The sequence below is a fragment of the Acanthaster planci genome, linkage group LG09 (genome assembly GCF_054643075.1).
Source record: "Acanthaster planci isolate LZ-2023a linkage group LG09, COTS_SCS, whole genome shotgun sequence".
Lineage (NCBI taxonomy): Eukaryota > Metazoa > Echinodermata > Asteroidea > Valvatida > Acanthasteridae > Acanthaster > Acanthaster planci.
The window spans coordinates 20,478,043-20,497,170 of NC_141785.1; the positions used below are offsets into that span (position 1 = coordinate 20,478,043).

The 19,128-nt window shown below is 40.7% G+C and overlaps 1 protein-coding gene across 7 annotated transcripts in view; it reads right to left on the reverse strand.

Annotated features, from left to right (window-relative positions):
- Positions 1-54: 54 nt before the first annotated feature.
- The window catches only part of LOC110985432 (membrane-associated phosphatidylinositol transfer protein 1-like), a 50,762-nt gene continuing 31,688 nt past the window's right edge, over positions 55-19,128 (reverse strand). For 5 of the 7 annotated variants that reach the window (XM_022246446.2, XM_022246444.2, XM_022246448.2 and 2 more), the window contains 17 exons: positions 18,961-19,056; positions 18,124-18,201; positions 17,505-17,769; positions 17,046-17,247; positions 15,614-16,208; positions 14,939-15,109; positions 14,034-14,195; positions 13,340-13,500; positions 12,407-12,523; positions 10,674-10,793; positions 10,242-10,390; positions 9,691-9,840; positions 8,830-9,013; positions 8,037-8,165; positions 7,410-7,460; positions 6,686-6,745; positions 55-2,988 (listed from right to left, as the gene is read on the reverse strand). In XM_022246446.2, the coding sequence (XP_022102138.1) occupies positions 2,674-2,988; positions 6,686-6,745; positions 7,410-7,460; positions 8,037-8,165; positions 8,830-9,013; positions 9,691-9,840; positions 10,242-10,390; positions 10,674-10,793; positions 12,407-12,523; positions 13,340-13,500; positions 14,034-14,195; positions 14,939-15,109; positions 15,614-16,208; positions 17,046-17,247; positions 17,505-17,769; positions 18,124-18,201; positions 18,961-19,056 (3,005 nt within the window). In that variant the 3' untranslated portion in view covers positions 55-2,673. The remainder of the gene's footprint in view (positions 2,989-6,685; positions 6,746-7,409; positions 7,461-8,036; positions 8,166-8,829; positions 9,014-9,690; positions 9,841-10,241; positions 10,391-10,673; positions 10,794-12,406; positions 12,524-13,339; positions 13,501-14,033; positions 14,196-14,938; positions 15,110-15,613; positions 16,209-17,045; positions 17,248-17,504; positions 17,770-18,123; positions 18,202-18,960; positions 19,057-19,128) is intronic. The other 2 variants (XM_022246449.2, XM_022246450.2) reach the window with 2 other exon arrangements.

A 19,128-nucleotide genomic window follows, 5' to 3' on the forward strand; every position in this document is an offset into this window, starting at 1 on the left:
AAGTTCAGATATCATAAATACTATGGAAGTAATAACATATACATAAGATATCAATTCTTCATCAGAGCCGTTTCTCATTTTTTTAAGTTGCAAGTTTTTAAAACAAATATACATTTTCTTCTATATCTCGTACCTGACATAAACAGTAATTCTCCAAATTTGTATTAATAATTATAACATTTACATACCCAATTTTATGTGGGCTAAAGACAATAAAATTTATTCCAAAATAGCTGTTGAATTCATTAATATTTGTCCATTCAAGTTTTGTTTTTGTGGTCGCTTTAAATCCAAGCCTCTTTCTTGCACAAGTCTAGTAAGTCAAACTCGTAAGTCTAATTTGTAAGCGTAATTTCTTTCTGTTTTTCAGATCAAAGTTAAAGTCACAGTTTATTTACAAGGTCACAGTACTTTCCATAAAACACATAGATTTTTTCTTTTTCATATCAATAAAGACTTCCAAATACACATACGTAAGTTACGGCAAAATATTTTCGTAGTCGAAGAGCACATGCGGTACAGGAACACGTCAATGACAATCTAACCACTAAGTGGTGGACTCTGTCAAAATGAGGAATAAACTGTGGCAATTCTCTATTCGTGAGAAACTTGTGAATTTGAAGGTTCATTTCCACTTTGCTCTGCAATTTACATGTTACTAATAGTTTTGTTACTGAGGTGTCAAGTCTAAAACTTGGAATACAACTCTAAGGATTTTTCCTATTTATATTTCAAGCACTATTACTGGTAAATTTAATATTGTGCAACATGTACTCAAGTGTAGTGCCCAAAGAATATGAATAAAAACTACTGCATTTCTCCCTAACAATCAAGCAGTTCTTGGTGCATTGTGTAGTTGGAATCTTCAGAATTCCTCCATTGGTTTAAAGCTGCACGTGCACACATATTTATCATCCTCTATTCCTCAATTTGATGGAGCCATTAACAAGTATTTAAGTCTTAAGTCAGTTTTAGATAACGACAGGCAAGGAACACAAAATCAGTTCCTCAAAATGTGGTAAGCTCAGTCTTGGTAATTATACAAATACTTTTCGTTCATATTCTGTTTCAATAAAAGCTTAGCATACTTGAACCAATATGCCAGCATAGTCTGTCAAATATCTGTCTCTTTTTATAAAAATGCAAAAACTGCAGACTTGTCTTTTCTGAAAACTTAACGGTGTGATATTCCACACAAAGCCGACATTTTGAGAAACATTTTATGCTGCTGCCTTAACAAGTACTTCATTAAAGCAAAGACGTATACTAAAGTGAGACTACGTCAGCATCGTCTATATACAAAACGTACACGGTCATGTGATAAAACATTTAAATAGAATAAAATATAGAACAGCTAAGGTACATTTCAATATATCCAATATATTCGCTGTTACCCTTTCCATTTGGTCTTTGGATTAAATCAAGGTGTTTTGCCCAGTTTATAAACCAGTTCATACCTGCCTTAGAATTAAAATCAGATGGGCCTTGGATTTTTCTCATTTCTATTCATCCTTGAACCACACGTATCTTTAACCCTAACACTCCTCAGTCCTCCAACAGGTGAAGGATTGAGGAGGGTTAGGGTTAATGATTATTTAGGGGCTGTTTGTTTCACACGGACCTGGATCACTATCAGTGATCGATTGTTGGGATCCCTGATCCAGATGCAGATCTGTGCTAGACAAGCAGGCCCACAATTCATTAATAAAATACTTTTCATGTGCAAATTACTCACAGGTTCCGTCAATCGTAAGATTTAAAGTTTGTGAGAAAGGAGAATAAAAATTTTCAAGAATGTAATATGTCAACTCAACCTCCCCAGCCCCCTCCCCTCCCCTCCCCAGGGAGGGGTCATTACTCCTCTGTCAAATGCTGAAAGCCAGACTAGCTGACAAAAAAAAACAAGATATCTTGTGTCCACACTAATACCAGATTTGCTGTCAGCAAAAAAGCCGAGCTGACGATATGTTATTGATCAAAAATTGGCACAATCAATCCAATACTACATTTTAAATTCTACAAATTTTTGCTTGCATCAAGCATTTATATTTGAGATTACAATTACTTTGGGTTTACACCAACGTATACACTTGTCCGAGAGATTGTGAAAAAAAATTCACAAACTCACTCAGGTGGGACTCTCCTCACTAGTGCAGATGTCCTAACCACTGGACCACCGAGCTTGCCGGGGTCAGCTGGCTGGTCCGAGTCAGATGTAGCAGCAGGTACCATGAAATCGTTTCAAGATGTACTTTGTATCTGGGTGATGTTAATTTTTAATGACAAATTTTGCCCTTTGATTTTCCTAAGTTCATTTTTACCTCTCATACGCCTTTCTGCATCCCTTCGTTTCCCTTTACAGTAAACAACTTACCTTGAAAACCAATTTTTGTGGGAGAAATTGGTCTTTTTAAAGCACTTCCTCTGTGTAAACACTAAAGGGTTTTTGTTCATTGATTTCCTTCAAGACTTGCAATGCTAAAAGATTTAATAGATGGCAGGGGTGTGGGTGTAGTCTTTCAGCAACACCCCACCAATATAAGACAAGATTTGTCGAAAATTTGAATGTAATGTTGGGCCCCAGGTATCACCAAGTGGTCAGCCACATTCTAAGGACTACAAGCCATAGTCTAGAGAGTAGGCAATACCTTCCTGGAGAAGACACCGCTGGTCTCATATTTCAAACTTGACAGTTGGTTGGGACTTGGGCATCTTGAAGCTGCCACCAGGGTTGAAACTCCCTGTTCCCTTCACACTAACTGAGGAGGTACTGCTGCTGCGGAAACTGCCCGTGGAGCCGGCCTGGGATCGTACCACGCTTCCCCCATAGGATACCGTACGAGCGGCTGCTTGCTTGGCGGATCGTTGGTGGGACTGGCCTGGCAGACTGAAACATCCCTTTCGTAGAATGAGACGGGAGTTCCCCACAGCTGGCCGGGACTGCCTGGCTAGGGTATCTAGGTGAGCTGCATAACCACCGCTCAGTATCTAATCAGAGAAATGACAGAAATATAAAAAATGTAACCGGTGCTTTTATGAGCATTGTCCATGATCAGAAGTTGGACACTGTCATCTGTCAAAATAAAGAATGAAGCATGCTGTAATACACATTTGAAAAAAAAATCATAAAAAAATCTTGACTAATTGGGAAGATCACATTTCTGACTCAAGGTATTCCTATTAATGTTGGGACAAGTTCACCTGCAAGAAATACATGTATATTTGAATTTTGTTGATCAGTAAAAATAAGTGAAAGAGAAATTGAACAGACAGGACACTGTAAGCTGGATTAACTAGATGCAAAATCTGGTGACCTTTTGTTAACTGGAGCAAAGACATCTAGAGAAAGATGACACAATGTTAAAGTGGGACCTAAACCTGAACATTTTCTTGGTACAAAGATTCATCTTGAATGGCCAGTTGATCAACAAACAGAAGGAAAGTAATGAAAAAATACAAAGACAATGTGATGAAGGTCAAGACACATAGTGAAAGCTACCCGGAAACAATGCACATGATTATTGGAGATAAGAATGAACGGCCTCTTTCACAACCGATGCCTGCACCATTTCTCAGTCAGTATTATTTTTGCTAAGAATGTTCCTAAACCCTTTAACCCTAACCTTCCCCAACCACACAGAATTAAGCAGTAGTAAAGTGTTTAATTCTGTGGGGATAGGTCTGGTAGGCCCATCAGAGCTGGCTTTTGCATTGCATTTGCCATACCTCAGAAAACCAAAGTCCAACAGCCTCTGTGCACAAAGCCCCATATGGGTGTTTAACTTTGTGTGAATTGAGAAGGTTAGGGCCAGCAACCCTTGGGGGTTAGGGTTAACATCATCACAGTGTGGGAATGCTATTCAACTTGGAAGAGACTGCAAACCTCTCTATGAGAGTAGACGCACTTTGGTGGTCGTTACTGTTCTTGGCATGGTTTACTGCTCAATATTCTTTAAGCTTAGGTGGAGCATAAAAATGGTATAAGAAATCAAAAGGAAAACAATTTTTCACAATGCTGCAGAAAGGTATTATGTTTTAAAAGCGTGCAGAAAATAATCAAATGGAAAGAGGCAGGAATGCTTCAGGTGTGTTTGAATAGTCCTTGCAGGCAAGTCTGCAGGTGAACTTGGAAAGCTAACCTTTATATTGTCCACAACAATGTTTGCCATGGTTGACTGCTTACAGATGGGAAATTCTACTTAAAGACCAATGAAAAATTCTTTTTGTCAGACCTTTGATAACTCACATGTTCTTGTGATATGCTGGGGTGTCATTATGACATCAAAACATTAATTTCCTGATTTGCATATTGGACAACATTCACTCGTAACAAAAACTGCTGAGTAGGTTCTACAAGTCCAGAGAATGCTACAATCTACATCATCAAGAGATTTACGATTAGTTTTTAAATGTGTACTATTTTCAGTATTCATAACTGATTTTTTTATTGAATTGGATGAGGTAATGTCAATTTGGATGTGTCAGCAAATGCATCTGAATGTCCATAAATGAATTACACCTAATGATGTGTAAGAGTTACGGAATAAGCTGCAAGAGAAACACTGTTTTACCATGAACAGGGGTACATTACCACTGAAAAGTATCCTAGGAATGGGCAATTATCTTCATGTTTTTCTTCCAAGAGAATTTTAGTTTCATTTCATAAAATGCGAAAAACTCCTCCCAAATTGATAAAACATTTTCAGTTATTCCCACATGTGTACAAAGATTTCAAAAGATTTTTCCAAAATGTGGGACAAGATTTTCACAAATTTTTCCCCAGAGGGGAGAATATTTTCACACATCTGCAAACTGTTAGGAAAAGATTTTTTTACAATCGGTAAAAGATTTTCACAAATTTTTCCAATAGGAAAGCATTTTCACACAAGTGCAAAATCATTCTCACGCCTTGTGAAGTGTGCATGTTAATTTGAAAGTGAATTCTTTCCACAACCTCCCCCCTTTTCCCATGATGAGGTACAGAGTTTTAGTCACGCGAGAAAGTTGCTACAATATTGTCATACATGTATGTGCTCATATGGTCTGCAACATTATTCACCTGCGGGTATACAAGTTTACATCCTAGCCTATGCAGAACAATGTACGGTCGATCACCCTGGCTCTGTTAACAAGGTGACTTCTTGTCACATCATGGGAATTCCAGAAATTCAGAGGTTGGGCTTTTTTGTCAAATTTTGGGGGTATTTTGGGTCAAACTTTGTCTCCCAAATATTTTTGAGTAAAGTCGCAAGAAAAACTTCTTGATTTTCCAAGTTTCTGTCACTTCTTGAAAACACAAACAATTTGAGTGACGGCTGATGGCAAATGGTTGAATTGCAAGTAAACATATACATGTACGTACAAAATAGAATCGTAAGTGATGGGGACCTGTTAAAAACAACAACGAAATGAAGTCAAGCTCGGTGCTCAAAGTTATTCACAAGAAGCATCCAAGAGAAGTTTGATTTAAAAGCCTCACAGTTGCAGCAGAGTCTCCAATAGAAAAACAGAAAAGGAAAGAACGCCCCCGAAAAGAGAATCAACAGACTCCAATCTAAATCGATTCCAGATTGGTCCGTAGTTGTCAGACATTGCCAATCACACCGAAGGCATTAATCAAGGAACTCCATACATGGGTTAGGAACAGGTAAATGATTAGAGATTTTACAGGATTAAACCTACGAGCACGAACACCATGTTGGGAAAGTAACTGATATCTTTAACACCAGACACTCAGGTCAAAGTGCCCCTACTTCAGACACATTGTAAGGAGATGGCCCAAAAATCTCCAAGTCCTCACCATACTGCTTTTTTTTGGTAAACACAGGTGTTGTGCTAGCACATCATAGCATGGAATAGCCACAACTATGGGACGAGTTTGTGTATGATAGTCACAAATTAATACACTGTACTATCTAAAGTAATGGTGACTGAGCTAACCAGCCCAAAACCATCAAAATCCTACAAAAGTAGACATTGGGTTTTGTATGAGTTGGGAAGATAACAGTTAATGCTCTGTAACAGAAGATATTATTGACACACCATTTGAAGGCTTGTAGAGAGAGAGAAAAAAAAGACAAGTCATAAGAAAGACTTGATTGTTAATAAGGCTCAATTAAAGCTGGTTAATTTGCATCTTTTTGTTTCATTCATGATACGACATCTTGAACAAAAAAAGTTGAGACACGAAGGCTTAAGCATTAACAATCATTAGTTTGAGTTTGATTGAGAAAAATTTCAAACTTTATCATGAACATTTAAAAACCACTAGTTCTTTTATTTCAGAGCAGAAAAAGGGTGCTCTCTGTCAAATCTGCTCTTCAATCTGATTGGGCTTTTTGTGGTAAATAAAAACAAACACTGCATCACAACCTCATAAGTTTTTTGTTTTTTTTGTTTTTTTTTTACAAAATCTGAGGTTTTGCTGTAGCGTGACGGAAACTAAAAACAGGATAATTTTCTCTGAAAGGATTCTTTGATAAAATTCTGTTGATGCTCCTCTGTGGTCTGAGTTCCTCTGAGTGCAGAATGACAACAGTGTTTTGAATACAGCTACTGAGGACATGATTCAGCCGAGACTTGGTAATCTTGTTCAAGATATTCTACAGCAGTGACAGTTGAGTCTAAGCATTAGTGATCTACCGTCCCAATAAATGTCTCGTCAAATCTGTCCACTTTATCTCACCCTGCACTTCTCTTCCTGAATATCACCATGACTGCGTCGCCTCTCTGGGTTATAAGCACCCTAGACAAAGAGGATGTACAAGATGGAGTACACGACGTATATCACAAAATAACAACCATCTTACAAACATAATATATCCTAAAACCAATAGAACAAATTACCATTTCTGTTGATGTGAAAGACAATAATTGAACATTAGTTTGAAGCCACAATTGATGAGGTAGTCTTGGTTTTACTGCACATATGCAAAGCCTCCGAAGAATTATGCAAAACAGCTAGTCATTGATGCTTTTTTTGAATGATACATGCTTTGACTGATATTTCTGATCTTTTGTTGGATATATAATTTCCTATTAAAGCAAAATGATCAGCTTAGAAGTTTGTGTAGAGCAGGGTAAGTCGTATCCAGCTTAGCTTGGATTTTGGAGGCAGTGTCATGCTAGGTCAGATTAAACATGGCCGGGGGGTGGGGGGGAACTGTCTAATGCCCAACTACATGGGGCATCTCCGTCAGTCCAAGTGCTGCTCTGTTGCTACTTTCACTAAAGCTTAGGACTAAATTTGCAAACTGCCAGTGAAACAAGTGAATATCATCCTCTACATGAGTTGATGGCATTTACTACAACACACAACTGTTTAATGTGTGAGATATGAGGCACCAAATCTATCAATATTTCTACCACCCATAAATTAATGAGGGACTCAAAATCCTCCTGAATCTCACCATGGCATCCTTATCAGCGATATCACCCAGGCTGTGCCTTTTTAGGAACCTCTGTGTAATACAGCAAAAACAAACATCCAAATCAATCTCTTGACCAAACCACAGTGCACTTAATTCTGGTACAGCAAACAACAAAAACAAATTGGAGGAGACGATAGGTACCGACGCTTTGTTTATCAGTTGATTCATATCTTTCTTGGAATGTTAACCAAGAACTTCTGAAGAAACCTAAAGAGAGAAATTGCAGAAATATTTAGAATGAGAGTAGACAGAAAGCCTGAATGACTTTGGCCTAAATCAGACTTGGACCAGCCAACAACAACAGATCAGTTTGGAGACAGAACAACAACAACTTTTTAGCAAAGTGTCAACCTGGCTCTTTCTAAAACTCTAATACATCCCTTTTTAGATGTAACTCAACATCTTTATTTTTCTCCATGGACAAAATTCTCACATAGAGCTAATCCTGCACTCTACAGAAAAGTGGGGGTTTGGGCTGGGGCACATCCACACGGAGGTATCACATATAACATGGCTTGATAAAGATACAAAATAGTTCATTTAAAAACAGTACTGCTGAAAATTTCTACTTTACGATAGACAATAATCTTGGTTGGCCAAACTTACCTGAGCATGAGTTTGGTATTTCTTGGACACTTTACCCACGATGTAGATCTGTGAGGGTCGCAGACCGATGGTTGAATACACCCAGATATCCTTGCTGGAACCATAGGCTGCATGGATCACCATCTTGTGCTGCAGTGGTTGGGGACAAAAATCAAAGGACACAGGTCACAAACAAAGTCCAAAATTCTGTCTCCAAACTGATCTGCCTTTACATTGGTGCCACATGAGTATGCAGAGTTAGTGTCCAAGTAATTTTGTCAAGTGCTGTGGTGCAATGTGACCAAGTTGGCAGATTTTCCAGTCTGGAAAAGACTGACCAGTTAGCAGATTTCAACATGTGAAATCGTATTTAGGAGTGAGATTGTGAGAAGAACCCTTCTTAAATACCTCAGACAATTGCCTTATTCACCAACACGAACGTGACCCTGTATTAACATTTGATAATGCCCACTATGATTTGATAATGCCTTCTTCGTAAACACGCAATGGCATCCTGGATATGAGACAGTTTAATCCATTCCTATTGGTCATGATTCTGTGTGCGCCGCGGCACACAGAACGCACCACCCATGCACCAATTCCATATAAGGAGATTCTTCTGGACTACTTGCACAAAGAATACACCATAAAATGGATGGGGGTGTTTGGGAAAATGAGCCAGTCTAGCAGAATACACCTGTTCTTTTCAGAACTCTCTTCATTCCACAAGAAATTCCAACTTCATTACACAGTTTAAGCCCATCAAATAAACATTCCAAAAATAGTTTGATGGTTGTGGTAATAAGTTTGACACCTGCTCAGTGATGCTCTTGAGATAGTTAGCCTTCTGTCGTAGTGGATCGGTGGACAGTCCGTCGATGAAGTACACCATGCCGTGTGGAAAGTTATGCTGCGCCAACCAGGCTACTACTTTCTGTTTCTGCATGCTGGGTCGGGCTGTAATGTAAATGATCAGGTAGTTCAGATCCTGCCAATGCCTGGAAAAATGAAGAAAAATGCAAAAACAAATCCATCACTGAATCTCCTGGTTCCAGTGGCTATATAAACCTCCATTCCCTAGATAGATACAATTGTAAGAACTGTTCTGGACTTCTCCTCAATCAAGCTCTTGATGAACACCGACTTGCAGCAATAAACTACACTCTATTCATCTGGTTCAACAATTTTTGCTTTTGATACCCCCACAGATACCCTCAAACTTAAACAAGAGCAGTTGGCCAACGTCAAACCTCAACACTTATACAAAATAGCATGCACATGGTCACGAATGGACAAACAAAGAAAAGAAAAAGAAAACTGCTTGTTGGTGACAAACAAACCCAAAAAAGAAAACTGCTTGTTGGTGACAAACAAACCCAAAAAAGAAAACTGCTTGTTGGTGACAAACAAACCCAAAAAAGAAAACTGCTTGTTGGTGACAAACAAACCTAGAAAGAAAACTGCTTGTTGGTGACAAACAAACCCAAAAAAGAAAACTGCTTGTTGGTGACAAACAAACCCAAAAAAGAAAACTGCTTGTTGGTGACAAACAAACCCAAAAAAGAAAACTGCTTGTTGGTGACAAACAAACCCAAAAAAGAAAACTGCTTGTTGGTGACCTGTGTCCCTTGATCTTTGCCCCCATTCGACTCTGACACTTCCAAAAACTGCCTACCTGACAACATCCACCGCCCCAGCTCTGACCTTGGGGTCCCGACCCATAATGGACACACTGGCTGTGAAAGAACCATCGATGCTGAAGACAACACATTCACACTTGGGTGGTACAATGGCAAGATAGCCCTCAGCTGATGTGTGGTCTCCTCTGAAAAAGAAGGGATTCTCGTTCAAATACCCCAAAAATATAAGAGGGTTGAGGATTAAATACTTGGCATGATTTTGGGATATTTTGGATACAAACAGACACTGAAGCAAGTATTTATTGTGAATATTTACAGAAATCTTTCTCTTAGGACACTTCTTATGGAGACTGTGAAAATTACAATGCACATTGGATGATTAATGAAGCCCCAAAAACTATAAATCTGTGACATCAACTCAATATCAGCTTGTGCCATTCTGAAACCAAGCCCAGCTTTCTGAGACATCTGATAATTCTTACACTGAGATTTCATCCTAGATCCTGTACAAGTAATTTACTGGAGACCCACATCTTGGAAGTGGTTGAATAACCATGTACTGAAGCCTCTTCAGAGGAAGCCTTACCTCACAACCATCTTGACAGGGTAGATGCCTTGACTCAGACTACGTGTGGTTGGGATTGTGTAGGACAGGCGGCCGTGACTATTGGTGATTTCAGTAGCAAAGTGGACCCACTCACCCGACGGTGGCTGAGTGACAATATGAATGTCAACCTGGTAAAAAAAAAAGGACAATCTATTGTTTGACTTTTGCAACTTTGCACATATCTTCATGACTTCATGGCTAAACCTCTCTTGCTGTCCACAGATAATTTAGAAAAAAAAATCCATCACTACTCAGACACTGCTTCCAAAGAATATAAAGTACCGAAGTGAATACATCACGTGCATGATTAGTGTGTAAAAGGCATTAGCGTGAGATCTTGCAACACTAACCGGCAAATCAAATTCCGTGATTTTTTAGGAAAACTTTGAGTTCCCTACAAAACATACAGACCTTCTCTCCGGTCAGCGTCACCATGTCTAGGGAGCTGTACATGAACCGTCCTGTCAGCGTCTGTGTGGCTCCCTCCAGGCAAATTGTGTCCTGCACTCGATGGTTGGGATTCACATTTTGCTGAAGGAAGAACAAACAATCAAATCAAAGGCTAAACTCCGGTGGCTGTTCAATTGGTAATGCAACACCATTTACCCCTAGCATCCTCTCTGAGTAGAAGTACCGCCTCAACGGCGAGGAAATGACAGGCAGGTGGGGAAATTTCAATTGGGGTGTGTTTTGGTGGTCATAAGAACTGGTACAGTTGTTACTCTTTGGTTTGTTGCTTTGAGGATTTGAATGCCACATCATCAAGTGCAATTCTCACCAAATTAAAGTTTCCAAAGAAATTCTCTGAAGAATATACCATACCACTGAGCCAATTTTTTTTTTGCTATTTCTGACCGTCAAAACGCATGCCTATGTTCATGACACACCTACAAAGACCACACCTTTCAACAGAAGCTGATTGCACATGCTCAGTTTGTATTGCGCAATACATGCGCGAACCTGTGCACACATGCAGTGTTTTGCTCACAGCAAGGATATCATTCCTATGTAAAGGCATGCCATCTTGTGCTCTTGTTCACAGAAGATAGTTTCATCAGTGAAAAAGGATCCTACTGTTAGTCCCCAATCTGCCGTGAGCTGAAGTGCACCCTCACCGGTGAAAGAGAGACAGAGGGTACTAAGTTTTCCAACAGGGCTCTCGCACGCGTTCAGTGTACATGCGAAGACCATACATTCTAGACTAAATTCAGTGTACTCGGCCTGCTCCGCGTCAAATGCACACAAACTTGCGTGTTTATGCGGTGAATGCGTACCACAGGACTGCCAATTTCATCTCAAAACTCGCCCTCTTTTGTTCCTGCTCGGAGAAAACGCTCTATTAAACTGAACAGCACACTCATAGATCACTCACTGGGTTGGCTTATTGTAATGGTCATTCCGACAGGGTTGAACCGTCCAATTGTAATGTAGCAAGGCCACACCAAGGAAGCAGATGGGAGAAAAAGAGTCTTAAAAAGACACACAGGCTGTGAGAAGTAAAGATGGCACTGATAACTTGGCTACTCATGCAGAGTTAATCTGTCCGATGGCTGAACACTTTCCCATCTACGTCCACGGTGTGGCTATTGTCATGTAGATTGACAAATGGATTGCACAGCATGAAGTGTAGTTGCACATTTGGTTAGCAACAAGAAGTCTCTTGGAAGTAAGCAGATTCTCATAGTTTGCCTTGAATTTAGCAGACACAGAGATAGTGTATGCACATATTAAACTTTTGAAATTTGAACAAAGCCTGAAATCAGGCTAATGCAGGAATGAAATATTTGCTTCAAGTGTGCCTGTTTGCATGTACTAGAATGTTATAATCTTTATGCCTGAAAATTGGAAAAATGTGTGACAGTCTTAGCAATGGAGGCTCCTTTGGTCAGAACTGAACTTCGCTGGTTCACAAGAGACTAGGAAATGCATGTGTTGTGGTCGCATCACTACCAACAAATTAAACACTCCCAACCAACATGGCTCTCTCCAACCAATGAGGGGGTGCTTCTGCTCGAGGCAGATTTCCAATCCAAAGGTCACCCTTTGTACAGTGTCCAGTTAAGTTTACGCCCTCCTTCAAGTTCAATCCCCTCCCACCCCAAAACATTAACCTACAAACCAACACAAGCATGCTTTTATCTCACCTTCATCTTGACGCTTGTTCTCTTGCGTTGCCATTTCTCCCGAGGATTGGAAGGAATGAACGCTGTCGTAGATGTCCCGTCACCTGTGTGCACGCTGACGCAGTCGTTCTGGAAAATCTGTGAAGTAAGCAAAGTCAGGTAAGTTGGCGTGTCCAAATCCAGATCATATCACTGAACACACTGAGTAGAGTCAACATGGGAATTTTGTCATAATCTTATATCAAGGAGCCTCACAAAGATCGGAATATAAAACAGTTACATCTTATGAACATTGAAAGCACAGTATGTACAGCAAAGATGCACAAAACACATGAGATTAAAATACATGACAAAGACAAGACATATTGGGGAAATCCATCCTGCCAATTGTGTCCTTTTCCTTTCTTTACATGAACCAATCTGAACAGAATAGCTCCCTTCTAGTTTAAATCCACTTCTTTGCGTCTGCTTCGCTTTTAATCCCTTGACGAAGGGAATTTCTTCCCAAAAGCCAACTCCAAGAATTCCAGCCTCGCTTGGCCACGAAGGCCACCTGCCAAACTGCAAATTCTCGGTTTGTGGCCCTGCATGCTCTGCTCTCTTTGAATTACACGGTGAAAAGGCTGATTGTTCGGTGGCATGCGGCTCTACTCTGGCTTCCACATTGCCGTTGCCTCTTTTCAAAGTGAGGACTATTGTGAAGCTGGTGATTATGATGCAAATTCGGTCTTTTCATTTCTGGGCTACACACAAAGACCAATTACCATATGTATAAGAGCCAGGGTCTGCCTTCTTTCACCGTGTTTGCTCGAGAGTGGGCCAAGCGGGCTGAGGATCTCAATTTTTACATCGTGTCTAGCCGCCTCCCGGTGCGAAGGGGTGAAGCAGACACTGTGACCAATGCAATTTTCTGTTGTTCTGGATCTTTCTGCTGCAAGTTTATTTCAAGTTTACCTGTCTAAGAATGAATGCCACAACGTCGGTACTCTCCCAGTAGCTGGCATGAAATAGGTGAGGCAGGGCACCGGTGGGGAATGCCTGGAGAGCTTCTGGGCAGTACAAGGCATAGTCGAGGCGTTTAGCACCCCACCACCTACCACTGATGGACTGCACAACTGCACATAAAGAAGAAACTTGAGTTAGTGTAAGGGGACCTGACTGAAATGAAGTTTGTAGTTGTGACAAATGCTTGGCAGGTAAATTCAATGCTTCAATTCAACATAAAAACCCTGGCTACCACTCACTTTAACATAAATAATGACAACCTGAAATCGCATCACTGCTAAGTGATTCGACTTTTCTGCTATCAAGTACTGCTAGTTTCACTGAGACAGTAAACAAAACTCAAATCAAACAGAATATTAACTTCAGAGGAAAAAGTCTACTTACAATCGTGACTTAGCAAAAAAGAGGCATTGTCTTGTCTTAGCTGTAAAATACACTCCTAGTGTAATTTTTCTTTTTCTTTTCTTTTCTTCTTTTAAGCAATTCTAAGCTACCGGCATCAAGACTGCTTGGCAAATTGATATACTACCAAAAAAGTGCTGTGAACAGTCACAAGATACGTACATTTGGGACTGGTAAGCACATCATTGCTTGGTAAGTACTGGTATTTTTACTGGGCCGCGGTCAGTTGACAGCAATTTACCGTTTGTGAGGGCAGGTGACATGCCACTGGTATCCTCTTCGGCTACCTCACTACAGGTGCTTGCCGAACTGGGTAACCGACGGTGACTTGGTGTGAAGTTAGCTGAAGCACAGCCCGACTGGCCCTCAAGGAATAGGATGGTGTGGTGGGCTATGCAATCAACTGGAAGGGAGAAAAACAGGAAGGAATCGGCCATTTTGTAAAGGAAATGCTACTCATCAAAGACCTCACTCCTGCTTTAGCCAAGTTAAATGTTAAGCAGAAATCAACAGAGGACCAGTCACAAGCAATAGACAATGCACGGCACTTTAGCCGGTGACCATTTGCAATTGAGCTCAACAAAATGAAGAATCTTGTAAAATGTCAGTTAGACGGAACTCTTAACATATTCACCCACACAATACCCATTTCATCACAAAATCACATAAGGTGATACTTCAAGCAAAAACTCAACTAGAATTACTTAAAAAACTGGCCTTAAGCAGCATTGCATTCGAGTCCATGACAAGTCCCTTGTAAGTCCAGCACAAGTCTAACGTTAAGGGAGGTTCGAATACCAACTGTCACTGACTAATGGTCACTCATTTCCTACAATTGCATGTGCTTAAAATATAATTCCACTCCAACAACCACACTCAAATCATCTTTGTGAAATGCCATCATCGTTCACATGGCTGGCTGTATCTCTCATTGTGTTTTCAGTGTCTGCCATCTTAAAAAGTTATTGTAATGCCAATGATTTCCTCAGCTAGTGATAGTCACTGATAGTCAGTCAGTCAATCATTCTCGTGAATTTGGTCAAACTGTGGTGACTGACATTTAAACATGAAGACACTCCTAAAGTTAGTCAGTCACATTCTCCCAGAATTTTGACATCAAACGTTCACCCATTCCACTTGACTAACCAAGGTTGATTGAGTGGCCGTCTCCTAGTGGGTACTTCTGGTATCTGGCTACAGCACAGGGTGGTAAGAGGGAGAACTTGTGATTTAGGAGAGGTTCTATGCGGGCAGCTGATGGGTCTGTGCGATGGAACAGATTGAAAATCTGACGACAAGCTGGTCTAGGTGGAGTTACTGAGAAGAAAAGAGAAATCAAAGGAGGAAACAATCAAGGTGAAATCATGAATCTTAATGATGCTTCTGCAAGTATTGATTTTCTAAAATCTTGTCACATTTATCAGTAAAAATTTCTCTGGAAATTCTGAAAACAAGGCTGACACTTTCCAAACAAGCGCAAAATGATTCTTGATTAGAAAAATTTTGCACCAATTCTTCTGTCACGAGTAACTGATGCTAAGTTTTCCCAAACTATGATGTGTAAATCTCAAAGTGTGCTTACTTAAAGAATGTTACAAACCTAGACATTGAAAAAGTTGCCTTCAGGCTGGCTTCTCAAAGCTCATGGAAATGACCACAGCTTACTGAGTGAAACGTTGATCAATCAATCATTTCTTTCAGGAATACGAGACACTGTTTCTAGTCTTGCACTATTTCTTGACTAAGAAAAAAATTTAAATTGTAATCTTATTGACTCTCCTGAAATAAAGTTTGCTGTAGGCATCAAGAGTCTTGTATTACCTGCTTTGCTCTCTAGTAAAAGCCTTCGGTGAGCTAACACGATCCCTAGTGGAGATCCAAACATGAAAAACTGCTGAACTTCAAATTCCAGTCGGCTGGACGGTACTTGAGTCATATAGTCCAAGAACATGCTACTAGCCTGGCTGCACGAGCTTGTCCGTCGCCAGTCAATACCGGCCATTGCACCAGCCGTGGATGGTGGGTCATTGGACAACGGTATCTCCTTGTTGAAGAAGACGGGGCTGGAAAAATGCCGCATGCGTTCGGATTGGCTTGGCGTGGGCGATGTCTCGCTGCGGCTGCGGACGGCCACCGCCTCATCTTGCATGGCCTGCAGATCGCTGCTGCTCAGGCTGAGGCGTTTACTGGCTGGGTCGGCCAGACCTTCCAAGGTCAGACGCTCCATGCATCGGGAGGTGGAGGCACATCTGTGGGGCGAGGGTTTGTCATGGGCAGTGTCGTTGCTGGAGCTGGGTGGTGAGGACAAGGTATCCGACAGGTTGGCAGGGCTGCTTGTGCTACTGCAGTGACTAACGCTGCAACACAAGGCATCATAACCAAGAACAGCTCCCATGCAATCAGCGACTACACATACCTGGAATGGACAAACATTATCACCTTTCTTACCGGACATTGCTCTCTTGTTTTATGGAAACAGCTTCAAGGGACCTGAGCTCTTACGTTCATGTACAGTGTGTTCAATAAACCTAATGAATTACTACTGTGCAAAAAAAAAAGCCGTTCCTAAAACAAGCACCTGACTGGGAAGTCAAGGGAACCCTCAGTGAATGATCAAGGTAAAAAGTGCAACATGTCTGTTTTAAACACACCAGTGCATTGACCCATTGACATGCTAACTACATTGTCGTTACTGTGTGTTGTGCATCTGCAAAATGGTGCCGTGTTGAGGCAGTTTTGGGCAGTAGAGAGAGTAACTTGCAGAAGTTATATGTATAGGGGTAACAGTCTACGGCAGCACATGAGCACATGAGCAATGGGTATAACAGACAAGGAACCTGTTACTCACGTGAGTGATCACTTAAAATTAAAGCTGAAAACAGCTAGCAAAGAGCTAAAATGTAAAAGTCCTCATACTTTTATACAGACCAGGTGTACAAAAAAGATGAAATACAGGGTAAAACAACTTAACAAAAAAAAGCTGAAATCAGCTAAAAACCTGACTTCTCACATGCCTGAAGTAAGCAACCATTTCCCAAAGCCTGCTAACCTGCCAAACTCTCAGGAAAGAATTAATAAAAAACCAACAATAAACAAACAAAATAAGCCTAGAGCTTTACAGAGTTGCACCACATTCGCAGGCTTAACTGTAACCCTGATGGTACATGTATATGGAAAGCTACGCCGACGTTGAAGGATTCGGAGGTATTGATGTTTCAAGTTAATTTGTAGACAAAATCTGACTTTAGTCTACCTGACCGTCAAATCCATGCCCGTCCTCAGAGTGAATGAAGTCAGAGTAGACCTTGTTCATGTTGCTGATGGTGGCTAAGACGAGGTCAGGATAATCAGGTGATGACGTGGCAAGAATGGGGAGAGCTCCGAGGGGAATAAATTCACTGTTGCTGGACGGTACTTTGTTTTCAGTTGAAATGTCATTTCCATAGGGACTGAGGCTATGTACAAATAATGACAGAAAACAGATAGAAAATGAAATAAGATTTGTCCTGTCAATTTGAAAACACAACTAGAATTACAGTTGAACAAGCACCAATATTCAGACACTTTACAGAATTGAATTACTAAAAATCCTCCTCACACTAAGATCTACAGCTGAGCATGATCATTAGACTTCATAACTGTCATGCAAGAAAATGGATACATTGTATCTACTTGTATGTCAACTTTGTCATGATAAGGAACTCTTATTCACCTAGTCATAAGTGCCATTGCCTCGCAGCACGTTGATGGGCAAGGCACCAGTCTAATGGTTGTCCTCCCTAGGGCAATAGGGAAGTGGGCCCTGACAACGGCGTCAAAGGCAATCTTGAATGTGTTGACATCGCTGGTCTTGGCCCCTGACTCTTGCATGCCGTCTAGTATGTTGCCGCCATGCAGGACCAGAATCAGGACGCTGATGTCGCAGACCGGGGCACCGGTGGCAGGGGCAGAGAGGGGTGGGGCTGGGATGGAGTCTCCTGGATGGACAGACAACCGATTAACCTCCACAATGCAGGTATGAGTTATCACTGAAACTCCTCTGAACTAAAATGGTCAGACATTGACATTGTTACAATCAAGCAAATCTTGACATAAATGATGAAATCTTCTCAAAACTTCTTGTATTTTCTGAAAGCCAGGGGAAAAAAAGTACAATATACAGTACTTCCAAAGCTGAGCTTGACCAAGTATTTCAGGTTCTCTTGCTTAAACACAACAAGGTTTAAAAATTCAAAATTGGCACATATATTATCACAGCCTTTCCTCATCCAAGTCTATCTTCCCTGCTCACGGTCTTTCCTCAAAACCTTGAAGGTTCTACAATTACTCACCTTCTGCGAGCACTGCATGATTGAGGGCTTCTAGAGAACTCCACTGGGACAGGCCTTGAGGTTCCTCATCAACTTCAGCTGGTGAGGACAAACAATGGCAAGAACTTAGAAGACAATCTGTCAAACATCATTTGACAGGTTCATCACAGTCTGTTAAGAATTACTTAGGCTTAGAAGTTGAAGGGTCTCAGCCGTCAGGCTCTTTTGTCTCTTTCATTTATTTGAAGGCTGGATGAATCTTTGGTGGGCTGTGGTCATTTTTCAGTAAATGTTTAACAATGCATACACACTAAGCCTTGTGCGTCAATTTGCAATAAACACTCATATGCCTGAGCTTATGGGTTACAAAATGAGAGGCCGCTTGATATCTTATACTCTCCTGGTAAGAAAAATAATATCAACGCCACAATGCTCAACAGGAAATGACAAGAAAATGGATAATTAAAGAAATTATTGGATACTCTTGAGATTTCTTTCCCCATCTTGGTCTATGGTATGACCTTGCATTACAGTGAAAGCAAATACAATTAGCTCTCATTCCCGTGTGCTTTGCACGGATGACTGTCTCCGTAAATAACATTAAACCCTGCAGAGTGCATCAGCAAACACAGACGTGAAATACTCCACGTCATTTGCATTAATAAGCAGTGTCAATTTACATGGAGAGTTTAATGAGATTTTTTTCCATGATTTGCAACTATCACAGTAAAAGGGATTTGGAAATATTTGAGTGCTGATCCCATCCAATTTCATCCCAACCCATCCCGCCAAACCCTACTCCCAGCACAACCCATCCCACCAAACCCTACTCCAACCCAACCAGGCTGAAGTCCTTACCTTGGGCATCAAAGAACTCATCCTCAGAGCTATCCGAATCTTGTTGGATGCTGTTCATTCTCCATTGTGCCAACATGTCACTCTTGTTGCTGGATCCTACATAAACCAAATCAAGAAACAAGAAACAGAACTGCGTGTGTTAAGAAAATGGCAAACTATCAAAATTTC